Here is a 12,516-nt window from a genome sequence, read left to right on the forward strand (position 1 = left end):
ATAAGATATATTTATTTGACTATGTTCTGAAACTCTACTCGATCTTCAAACTTCCCCTCAGGCCATCCGCAGAAAACAGGAAGATGTTGTCCAAAAGGACCTTCTGGGCTTTCATTATTGCTTTCTGTAAGCACTGTTCTCTTTATCTAATGGAGTATCAAGTTAAGAGACTAAAAGTGTTATTTAAACCTGTTCAATAGGATTGGAATTAGTTAATTTTAGACACTCGGTTTTTGTTCTCATGAAAATAGCCCGCATGTCAATTCCTTAAATATCCAGGCGTGCATTAAATAACTCGCGAGAAAGTAAGTGATATGCGCACGGGAGACACACTGTGGATAACCCCGGCTGGAGAGCATTAAGAAAATAGAGTTGCTGCTCCTTGGGAAACTACGAGAAAACGCAGCACTCAAGTTGATTTCTGCTTCTCTCTCGAGTCTGACTGGTTTTATTAGCAGCAGATCACGACCATGTTTGTGTCGTAATTTATGCGGCGCCTGAAGTCAACAAAAAAAAATGCATTAGCGGTTTAACTGTTTCAATTTTTGCCTACATTATACTGAAAAACGATCATTTCCAAAATTGTACAAAAAAGAAAAAGGGCCCATTCACTGCGCTCAGAATGTTTAACTTTTCACTTTTGTTGTTTGGCATCAAACGCGCGCTCGCGTAGTCATGTCATTTACATTTTATACGAGAACAGTCTGTCCAAAAGGCGCTTAATTAAAAATTTCATTCATCAAATTTTGATAGCAACCTGAAACAATAAAAGAAAAAAAGTGTGTATCTTACGAATTTAATTATCGTAACAAAAATAGACAAGAACCTCGGATGCCGGCTACGATGTCTTCTCGCTTTTAATTTTATTAATTTTTTTTTTTGCACTAAGAAAGAATCTGCAATATGTTTTGGGTGCTTAATTTTAAAATCAGATGGTTAAAGACATCTAGATTTATCTGAATATTTACCAGTTAGATTTCAGTGAGTAATCCGTCTGAGTTACGTTGGCCAATTTCGCAATCGTTTAATGTAATGGTCTCCGAATGGCTGATGATCATTTCCTTTATTCTCGTGACCTCCATGTTTGATTCAGGGTGACAGTGTAGGGGGGAAATTAGGGTTCATCAAAACGTCATATTGAGCATTCCCTGAAACGACTTTGAAAAGAGCTTCTACTCGAGATGCTATCTTTTCATAGCTTTGGCAACATTGACATATTTCACGATCTCAGTTAGGAATCTTACTGACTGTCCTATCTTTTTCTCTTGATTTCATAAGCAGCTGGGCTAATGGCAGAAGTATGCCTTCACAGAGTTGTGCCACAGTTTCCCTTGAGCCAACTTTTGCAAGCTCCAAAAGGGCATTATGTGGAGCTGAATTTCACCTTGAAGATTTCCGATAGAAAGCCCTGCAGTGATGATATGTACCTTGAGTTTCGTGATGGATACAACGTGTCGGCCAATCTCCTTGGCAGATTTTGTGGAAGAAACATTTCTGGTATCGTGCGATCTAGTGGACATCAAAGTAATCCTAAGAAATTCTTTACACTTTTAAGTTTTCATATTCACAACATTCTTGTAGTTTTCAGAGTGACTTTTACTCATAAAAAGACCAGTCCTTGCTTATCCTGTGTGTCAAATTGACATGCTCTTTTTAATGTGTAAAGAACCTTAGAGACTACGCTTATCATGAAACTATCTCTAAAGCTCTCCCTCCCATTGGCGATGTTCAAACAATTTCTTGCAATCAAAATACAACAGTACTACAGTTTACATCGCTAACTCTATGTACTCATTAATCAGTTTTCAGCTCCCATTGACTACTAGCCATAACTTCCAGTTCCTGACTAGATCCTCACAAATTGGTCCCCTGCAAGTTCCAACAGTCCACAACAGTCCACTCCAGTCCACTCCACTGCTTCCCAGCTAACACATAACAAGTCAAGGCTGACTCCTTCCAGATTGATTCTGAAGGAGAAAATACAAAGATGTGGGGAATTGGACTGTTTGGGAAGATGAGACCACAAATCGAGTTTCTTTTCACTTCTTTCCAATGTCTGCTACATCTTGTTACATGCATTTACTCTGATGATCATCTGGGAATGAGTCAGTAAGAAGATACTGATGGAAGACAAACACAACAGGTCAGAGAATTCCTTGTGGGTTGGACGAGAGGGACTATAATATAATGCACTGGTTGAACCTCATTTAAAATCTCAGACAGAAGTCTGGGGACTTCTCATTCGGCTTAATTTAATGTAGTTAGCTAAGTTAGTTGGGTCCCCTGGGATTGGCTGGGCCTCCCTTTTTTCTTCCCTTAATTTTAATAGGGTTCCTTTTCAGGTACTTTCGGCTTAGGTTAGGTTTCGGCTTAACATTCTTCTTTATACAATTTCGGCCTTGATTCTACATCACGACTGGATGAACTGTGCACATATCCTCCAGCACTACAATGGCTCTTCAACCATGGACATCAACATCCACTCTTCCGCGCTGGAGCTCCCTGCTTAGTAGCGCCTCAAATACCAATTTTATAATGTTTCACTTGATAGCAGCAGTTCCATAGACTGCAATCTAGTGAAGCATTTTCAACCAAATTATATTGTAAAAATTATTGCGGCAACCCATTTTGGCCAAAGGTTCAACCAGACATCGATTTAGTTACTATATATCTAACTGGATAAATTAGGCCATTCAACTGGGAAGTGTGCTCATTTGCCACTTCTATCATGTTTAGTGGTTTAACTCCAGTTGAAGCCGCTTGTCAAGGCTTCATTTAGTGGGAAATAGGGAACTGCACACACCAGCTTAGGTCACAGAGAAAATAAACTAGGCTAAGTGTATGCTGTATTTTGATAGCATAATAGCTGTCAGTCCAAATTGCGGGCCAATTAATGTCGAAAATACAACACATCAACCAACATCATGGAGCAGAAAAGGAATCACACTGGAGAGGAGACCACATAATATAGTTTTAAGAAATGGCCCAGTATTAATATTTGCTTTTCAATCATACATTAAGCCAATTGTTTGACAAGTCAGCTTACAGGCTGTCACCAAATATTGTAAAATCAACTCTTCACTCAACATCCCAGCCTCTTGTGTACAGCAACCAACCCACAGAAAGGTAGGGCAAGATCTGCCAGATGTCACCAGGTGGGTGGGTTTTATTTTATTCCGAGTTCGGCTTTCAGCTTCAAATTCACTTCGGCTATCACTCCGGCCTTCGATTTCAACACCTATTGGCATCCAATTTACCGTATATAGGCTTGGTAACGACCTTGACTCGTTAGCTAGCTACCATCTGGGACTCCGTTAATGTTCTAATCGGGATGTCAACATTTACTGACACAAGAACACTTGAGGTTTCCACAGCTGCTAAATCTTTCATATAGGAAAGCGCATCCTACCCTTGACGATTAACTGATAAAACGATTCATGTAACATTTTCAAAAATAAAAAATCGCAAAACTCTGTGTTTTTGTGTCTTACTCTGAAATAAATTGGCTACAGAGTACAATTAACATAACATTAACTAATACCACATTTTTTCCAGAAAGAAGGTAAGTGCTACTAACATCTTTTATTTCAGAATTTCTGGGCCCATTTGGAAGCAAAATTGCACTCAACTTTTCTTCTAGGACAGCATGAAGAAGTCCATTTTCGGGGGCAAATGTGCTTTTCGGCAGTTCAATGACCCTCGCTCTGTTTGAGAAACCACTTTAAGTGCACTTTACAGACTAGCTCATTTTCGGGAGCTAACATTTCCACTTCGATAAAAGATGATATTACTAACCGTTACTAATTCCAGGAAGGATGATGAAGTAGCTGATCTCATGGACCAGTTAAGATAGATATGAAGAAGAGAACTCTATTCATCTCAAGCTCTTTCTGCAGATGGTAAGTTGCAGTTGACTGTAGCTTTGTGTGTGTACATAACAGCATGCATGCTTTGGTTTTTTCAGGTCGTCTTTTTAGTGAGATCATCAACACAAGGCTATGGAAAATCAGGTAAAAAATAACAAAAGCATAAAGATATTTGTAACCATTTTACCTGCTAATAGAAAATTCAGATTTCAAACAGTTGAATACCTTTAAGGGGTAAATTATGCAACAAGATAATTAACAAATCATTTAAAGGCAGTTTTTCAGAATAAGTTGACGGAGTATTGGTCTCATTTTAATAAATAATTCAAGCATTTTGGGGGGCATTAAGCCACAAGAGAAAATTCAGTGACTAAGTTATCAACAGTTAGCTTTAAAAAAAAAAAACAAATTATATACTTAGTCAATCACGTGCAAAAAGTTCAAGTACACTTGGCATGCTGTAGAGGGAAATCTCTTATGAAACCTTTGCATAGTTTTAATCTTACTAGGCCCTTTGCAACTAGAGAGAAAATGGTTAACTTGAAATACAACAATACAGCTGCTTACTACCCAGAATAAACCAGCCTACAGCCCTTAAAACACCATGTCCCTTCTTGGATCAACTGCAACTATACGAAGTCCATCAAGCACCACCTAGTCCTTCACTTCAACCCCTGTGGAAGGCAACAAGATTTAGCTGAAGAGGCAAGAACTAGTATAATAAGTCCTTCCGTCTCCCCTTTAGAAGACCAATAAGACTTAAGACTAGGAGGGGAACTGGAACCTTTATCCCTCCTTAGAGCTTCTATGGAAGGCAAAAACACTTAAAGCTACAAGGCAAGAACTGCAAATGTTAGACCTCTACTTCAGCTCCAATGCAGAATAACAAGACTTGGACGCTAGACATGGAATCTTAAATCTTTCGTTTCAGCTCCTTCCGAAGACATCAACAGTTAAAGCTACCAGATAAGAAATGGAATGTTTTAGTCCTCTACTTCATTTTCACTGAAGACAACAAGACCTCAAGCGAAGCAGCAAGAAATGAAATAGTTAGTCCTTCAATTCAGCTCCTAAAAAAGACAACATTACTTCAGCTCTTATAGAACACAGCTACACTTGAAGCTATTAGGCAAGAAATGGAATACTTCAGCTTCTATAGAAAAAGAAAACAAGACTTGAGGCAAAGAGGCAAGAACTGGAATGTTCAGAAATTCACTTTAGATCTTATAGAAGAAGACTCTAGAAGTTACAAGAAAAGAGTGCCCTGTTTACTCCTTTACTTCACCTCATAAATGGGAGGGAACAGATTTGAAGCTAAGAGGCAAAGCCTGGAATATTTAGTCCTTTACTACAACTCTTTTGGTAGACAGACAAGACTTGAAGATAAGAAGCAAGAACTGGATAATGTAGTCCTTAACTTCAGTTCCTTGAGAAGACGAGCAGACAAGACTTGAAGCTAAGAGGGAAAAGCTGGAATGTCCAGTGGTTTCAATTGGCTCCTACAAAAAAGAATGCTGCCAAAGTATTACAAGGAAAATCTATGGACCCCAATTGTGTTGTACCTCTACTTGTTATATCCCTACCTGAAATTCTTTCTCTAACAAGGTTGCTAGGGTCTGTAGTTGTCTTCTTTAATGACCGCTATCTTACTGAAATAGACTCTATCCTATTGTTCTATCAATATTGATTTCATCTCTGTCATTTCTCTCTTTATTACAGCCAACTAAATCTTTTCCAGTATGGAATACTATTCCATTGTTTAAAAGCTTTCTTTTACATTCTTATATGTGCAGCTCGCTTTCAAGGGGGCAACTGCTAACAGAAATTATTGCAGACTGATAACCCTCTCACTGCCAAGGTTTCGTGGAATAATACTCTTCACTGTCTGCCAGTTTTTATGATGTTAGCTTGGAGAATTTGGTTTTGGATCAACTAATAATTCCCTGGTTGATATGTTTCTTTATTCCTCATCACCTGTGTGCTTGATATTGTGTTGATAATGTAAGGAAAATTCTGTCCTGGTCACTCATCAGAATTAAAAAGAGATAAATTAGCTTCTAGATTTAGTAGAGTGAGCTGTACAAAACCACCTTACACAATGTACATGTACCTCCCCAGCACTTTCTTCAAAGTGCTTACATGTTTTATCGCTATGTGCCAAAGATCTGCAATTCAAATTTGCACACATAGCAATGAAGATCTGCATCAGGTTTCGTAGTGAGTCATCACAAAAGCTCCAACAAAGTTTTCGGCAATCATTCTAAGTGATTGACCTTGTAACGGTTCTTAAACCAGCTACTACATATCCCAACATAATTATTCTCTCTATAAGCGCTAATTACAAAGTACTGACATGTAGTTCCACACATAGCCATGCTGATTTTTACCGTAGGAATCAAGCCGTCTTTTCCAGGAAACAATCTTTCAAGTCTTACCATCGGCCACTTTCCTCTTGACACCTTGTCTTCAGAAATCAGCATTACATCTCCAATCTTGAGGGCTGGTTGTTCATTCACCCACTTCTTCCTGACGGATAACTGATGCAAGTACTCTTCCCGCCACCATTGCCAAAAATGGTTAATAAGCTTCTGCTGGTACAAATATTGCTGCCTCGTTGTGCTTTTGTTTGCTGAAATTTCGTCTACGAAGTCCGGTAAGCTAAACAGGGATCTTCCAATAGCAAGATGAGCTGGTGTTATAAGCGTTAGATCTCTTATGTCGTCACTTACTGTGGTGAGCGGTCTCGAGTTAATAACGGCTTCAATCCTGGCAAGGATGGTGGCCAACTCTTGATAGGACAACAGCGCTTTGCCCAAGATTTTGCGAAGAGGTTCCTTCACTGAATGCACCAGCCTTTCCCACCAGCCACCATGCCAAGGGGAGCGCTCGACAACGAACTTCCACTTGATTCCCTTGGAGGTCAATTTGGCCTGGAGCTCTTCCTGATCTATCCTGTCCCACAATCCTTTTTTGACAGATGACCCTTGTGTGAACAACTGTTGGATCTCACGGTCAGCGCATTTGAACGTCTTCGCATTGTCAGACCAGATGGTTCTATAGAGCCCTCGTCTACTGATCATGCGAAGAAATGCCTGAAAGAACTCTTTAGTGGACAAGTCATCCGTAAGCTCTAGATGGGTCATGCGGGAGGAGGCACAAGTGAAGATGCATATGTAAGCCTTTTCTGGGGAGGCACTCCCTCGTACGAACAATGGCCCTGCAAAGTCTACACCAACGTGAGTGAAGGCTGGAGACGATGACACCCTCTCTGATGGCAGTGGCGCCATTTTCTGTGAACATGGACCAACTCGTTGACGTCGACAAACAAGGCACTTTTCCAGGATTCTTTTAACTTCACAACGTCCCTTGGTGAGCCAGATCTCTTGTCGTAGAACCGAAAGAGTGCCCTCAGGTCTAGCATGAAGTAACTCCTTGTGCACACTTTGTATGATTTTCTGAACTACCACATGCCTATGTGGTAAGATTATTGGATGTTCGGTACCCTCTGACAAGTCTGAGTGCTGTAATCTACCTCCTACCCACAGCAAGCGATCTCTCTTGTCGTAATAAGGGTCCAATTTTAATATAGCACTGGTGTTTGGTAAAGGAAGGTCCTCCTCCAGCCTTTCATACTCTGCTTGGTACACCTCTTGTTGTATCTCCCGGTACCACCTCGGCATCTTGCAGCTCCTCGGCTGACAGCTCTTTGGAACCTGCACTTATTCCTGACTTAAAAGCTCGAACACCTCGAAGCATGACGAGCTTTGCTCAAGAAAAAAATTCTCAGCAGGCATCGTAAACTGATGCCAAGGTTTGGGGAAGAAGGCGTTGGGTGGATGTCATCACATTAATTACACCACAATGTAATTACACAGATTAGCGCCCACGAATCCACGAGAGATACGCGATTGCGTGCGAGTTAACGCGGGGTCATCTGTTGGCAATGAAAATGAAAATCATGAAATGAAATGAAGTTTGCTGTGCGCGTAATGGTCATAAAATACTGCGTTTTCTCTGTTTCTGCCTGTTTCCTTATAACGACGTTTTTAATCGCGTAGTCTTTCAAAGATCCTTCCTTTTCACAGAAGAGGCAATACCTGCGAGGCGCCGTATTCGAAAAAGCCTCTCTTTCGATTATTTAGGCATGATTCTTTCGCTTGGTTTGCCATAAAACAGTAACAAAAAATATCGCAATTTTCATGTGCCGTGCGACCTGAAGAACAACCGTATCGAATTTCCAGTATTGCGTCACTTGGTGGATCGATCAGTGTTCACGCTTTGCGATCGTAGTACACGATGTTATTGTTTTGGTACAAAACCTGTGGCGATCGCACGACTTGGCCTCGTATCCTGGTTAAATTCTTACCAATATTATAATTTTAAACCTCGACGAGATTTTTGATGTCGAAATCTCGAAAAGCATCATGTTTACGATTTCGAAACCATTCGAAATGAAGTCATAAAGGCAGTCGGATTTTCGACGTGCGGCTCTCCACCGGCTAACTTAACCACGCAGAGTCTTTGCAGGATTACAGGTGCCACACTTGACCCTTGCAAGCATTGGTATCTACTTTTGAAAGAGGTATGTGACGTTCCTTTGCGTAAATATTTCATACGCGATGTATTTAAGATATTTCCCGACGAAATCCAAAGTGTGGCGACGCCGGAACTTCAGCCGGCCAAATCATCGTTCGGAGTAGTGGGGTTAGCCAGGATTCCCCACCTCGTTCACGTTGTGTTCACGTTCGATCTAAAAGCTGGTCTATCTTCTTCGTAATAAAACAATCCCCGACGAACTTATTAAATCTGCGGGATTTATGACTATCGTAAATCTGGTGAACTCCGCCACACTAGACTTTGAGCCCGAAGGCGCGAAAAATTTATCTTTTGGCGCCAAACTCAGTCACGACTCCGAAGAGCTCGCTTCCTAACTTACCGAAAGATCAGCTAGAGTAAATTCCCTTGGAGTGGAACTGAAGAAGCTTCGGACACGGATTTCTCATCTCGAATCAGCACGAAGTCAATTTTACAGACCCCTTTTTTCCACCTCAATCTTCGTACCTTGTCGTGGTGAGGTGGCTTCAGTGCCTCAATGGCCAATTGCAATACAATTCCTTTAAAGAATTCAGCTTCAGTTGGTGGGCTGTATTTTCTGCGAGGTAGAGGCCAGACTAACACGGACTTTGTCATGGTAGTTATTGTTATGATTATTATAATTATCATTATTATTAATGATTTTGTTATTGTTATCATTATCTTTATGATTGTGATTGAATCATTTTCAAAATGAAATAGGCTGCTCAATGAGGATGGCATGCTGAGGCAAGTAGATTTTCATTTATTTACCCCCCCCCCCTCCCCCCAAGTAGAAATTCAAGTGTTTCTGATAGTTTTTCTCTTCAACAGATTGTTAGAATGCAGAAGATTTTCTAAGACACATTGTTCAGAGGGCTTGTCTTAAGTAGTTGTTTTCTGATTCAAAACCACTTGCCTAGTTCTGTTTCTCTTGGGTAGTTAGTCCATGGACTGTTGTTATCTGATGGCAGAAGTAACAGGTGGATCTGTTTCTCTTGGGTAGTCAGTCCATTATGGGCTGTTGTTATCTGATGGCAGAACCACCAATCTGTTCTGTTTCTCTTGGGTAGTCAGTCTATGGACTGTTGTTATCTGATGGCAGAACCAGTCCCTATGTTTTTCAGCTCTATGCTGTCAGTCTTTTATGGACAGTTATTTTTATCTGATGGCAGTTTTAGCTTGCTCTTTTTGTTTTGAAAAATGTGTTGCTTATGCTGTTTGTCACGTATCATCTGTTATTAGTCAGAGGCAGTTTGGTCAATCAATGCTATCATTGTCCTCATTATTATTATTGTTAATTCAGCTGCTACTCTTCTCTCTTTGACACAGGGCCCACTACAGACAGCACTAACTTAATGAAGTCCCAAAACCTTTCACAATGAGCCAACTCAAGAATTGCAGTCCTGAACAGTTTTTGGGGTTTTCCTGTCTTTTCTTGAGATTAATTTGTCTCAGTTTCAATTACTTGGATACTCATTCAGCTAGAATAACAATAACACCATTTTGTTCGTAGATAAACATTGAAATAATCATGATAGTAATATAAATGATAATAATAATGATTTGTTATTGTTATCATCATCATTATCTTTATGATTGTGATCATCATTTTCAAATTGAAGTAGACTGCTCAGTGAGGATGGCATGCTGAGGCAAGTAGATTTTCATTTATTTACCCCCCCCCCCTCCCCCCAAATAGAAATTCAAGTGTTTCTGATAGTTTGTCTCTTCAATAGATTGTTAGAATGCAGAAGATTTTCTAAGACACATTGTACAGAGGGCTAATGTCTTAAATAGTTGTTTTCTGATTCAAAACCACCTGCCTGGTTCTGTTTCTCTTGGGTAGTTAGTCCATGGACTGTTGTTATCTGATGGCAGGACTAACAGGTGGATCTGTTTCTCTTGGGTAGTCAGTCCATTATGGGCTGTTGTTATCTGATGGCAGAACCACCAATCTGTTCTGTTTCTCTTGGGTAGTCAGTCTATGGACTGTTGTTATCTGATGGCAGAACCAGTCCCTATGTTTTTCAGCTCTATGCTGTCAGTCTTTTATGGACAGTTGTTTTTATCTGACGGCAGTTTTAGCTTGCTCTTTTTGTTTTGAAAAGTGTGTTGCTTATGCCATTTGTCACGTATCATCTGTTATTAGTCATAGGGTGACTTTGGTCAATCAATGCTATCATTTTCCTTAGTATTATTATTATTAATTCAGCTGCTACTCTTCTCTCTTTGACACAGGGCCCACTACAGACAGCACAAGCTTAATGAAGTCCCAAAACCTTTCACAACGAGCCAACTCAAGAATTGCAGTCCTGAACAGTTTTTGGGGTTTTCCTATCTTTTCTTGAGATTAATTTGCCCCAGTTTCAATCACTTGGATACTCATTCAGCTAGACTAACAATAACACCATTTTGTTTGTAGATAAACATTGAAATAATCATAATAGTAATATAAATGATAATAATAATGATTAGATTAATGGGAATAATCATAGGAATTATAACCATCAGGATAATGAACATTATTTCTATAACTATTGTAAATATTTTTATCATTGTTATTATTATTATTATTATTATCATTATTATTGTTATCAATGTTATTATTATTTCCATCATGAATTATTAGAGATGCTTGGGAAAAAATGATCTATAGTTCCCTCCAACTCATTATTCTTTCAGTTAAGTGAATTAAGACTTTTGTGAACAGTTACTGCTTTATTCTGTCATTCCAGATGACCATAGAAATGGTGAAAGTCCACAGACATTATCCCTCTAAGAGTTTCTCCAGGTGTTTTTTTTCCCTCTGAATTTGGTTACAACAGAATGAAGGGCATCAGAGTATAGTGCGCCCAGCTAGACATGAATTGCATTAACGTTACAGGGTCATTTTGCTGTATTCAGGGTTTAATCTTAACCTTCTACAGACAAGTTTGTTCCTCTAAATGCAAAACACATTTTATCGTTTTTTAAAACAAACTTACAAAAACTGCCAAGAAACAGCTACTCAATGTATGGAAACATGACGAACAAGTCAACTAGACTGTGTACTACACATCATTGAAATCAAAGTATCACTTTAGGAACATAAAATCGCAAGGTCAGTTTCCCATTTTTAGTGCCTGAGAAAAGATCAGGCCACCAGATTACTTCAAATTCTCTGGTTGCTCGTCCCTCTCAATTTCCAACAACCATTTTAGTTTACTGGGTGAGAATCGTGCTTGATTTCTTGCCCCATGCTCTCTCCTTGGCTGCCTGTAAAGCTTGCTGAGAGTTTAACAGCTACTACTTGCAGTAACCTCCATATTCCCCCGATAGCTTTTCTTTAACTCTAATGGTACAGAACTTTGATGACTCAGACCAGAAATAACATCATTCACTCTACCATCCCTGTAATAAAAAAACTTTGGATTTTTCTCTCCATACAGGGGGCCGCAAATGCATTTTTTCCCTCGCACGCTTATAAAAGCATTCGGCATGCTTGCCAACAAAGGAACAAAGAAAGAACAATGGTAATTCCCTTGTGAACCGGTACACCAGGACAGAACCCAACAAAGCTTGGATGTATGTTTCAGGAACTTAGTATCTTTCAACTCGACACCCTTTGCCTGAAACCAAAATAATAATTACGAAAGTTAAGAGATTATTTACTTCTGGAGTGAAATGTACTAAATGATTTGCCCTTTCAAACATAAACCTGAGTTATCAGGTTTTGTTAATCACAATTTTACACGCCAGGTTATTAGTATTCCTTGGGGACCTTCCTATATTATCACAAATATCTAAGACAAGAGGTCTTTTAGCTAGGTAATCTATGTTAAAAATCGCGCTGTACAGCACTTAGAATTATTTTCCTCACTCATTATTTTTCTCACACTGCAACTTCGCGCACTACGCAATTATTACTACGCAGTCATATCTGGTGTCCATTAGGGAGAAGAGCTTGTTACTATTTTTGTTTTAGAGGTGAATTGCGATTTCTTGTAGTCCCCTATTTCGTCGAAGAAAAGCTCGAACAAATACTGAAAGTAATGAGTAAGTCACTATGAACAACTAGTGCAAAGTGACAGCACTA

General features: G+C 39.5%; 1 protein-coding gene and 1 long non-coding RNA gene across 3 annotated transcripts in view; one reads left to right on the forward strand and one right to left on the reverse strand.

Moving 5' to 3' along the window:
- The window catches only part of LOC148730970 (inactive serine protease PAMR1-like), a 3,436-nt gene extending 1,522 nt beyond the window's left edge, over positions 1-1,914 (forward strand). The window contains exons 2-4 of the mRNA XM_088760594.1: positions 62-126; positions 1,279-1,524; positions 1,803-1,914. Of these exons, the coding sequence (XP_088616720.1) occupies positions 84-126; positions 1,279-1,524; positions 1,803-1,819 (306 nt within the window). The 5' untranslated portion in view covers positions 62-83 and the 3' untranslated portion in view covers positions 1,820-1,914. The remainder of the gene's footprint in view (positions 1-61; positions 127-1,278; positions 1,525-1,802) is intronic.
- The window catches only part of LOC148730971 (uncharacterized), a 27,612-nt gene continuing 16,718 nt past the window's right edge, over positions 1,623-12,516 (reverse strand). Inside the window, exons 2-3 of one of the 2 annotated variants that reach the window (XR_016001451.1) lie at positions 3,796-3,996; positions 1,623-1,967 (exon numbers count right to left, since the gene is read on the reverse strand). This is a non-coding gene — a long non-coding RNA (uncharacterized LOC148730971). Of the gene's footprint in view, positions 2,121-3,795; positions 3,997-12,516 lie in introns of both variants that reach the window. The other variant, XR_016001450.1, reaches the window with a different exon arrangement.

This window comes from Stylophora pistillata, chromosome 5, assembly GCF_964205215.1.
Source record: "Stylophora pistillata chromosome 5, jaStyPist1.2, whole genome shotgun sequence".
Taxonomy (NCBI): domain Eukaryota; kingdom Metazoa; phylum Cnidaria; class Anthozoa; order Scleractinia; family Pocilloporidae; genus Stylophora; species Stylophora pistillata.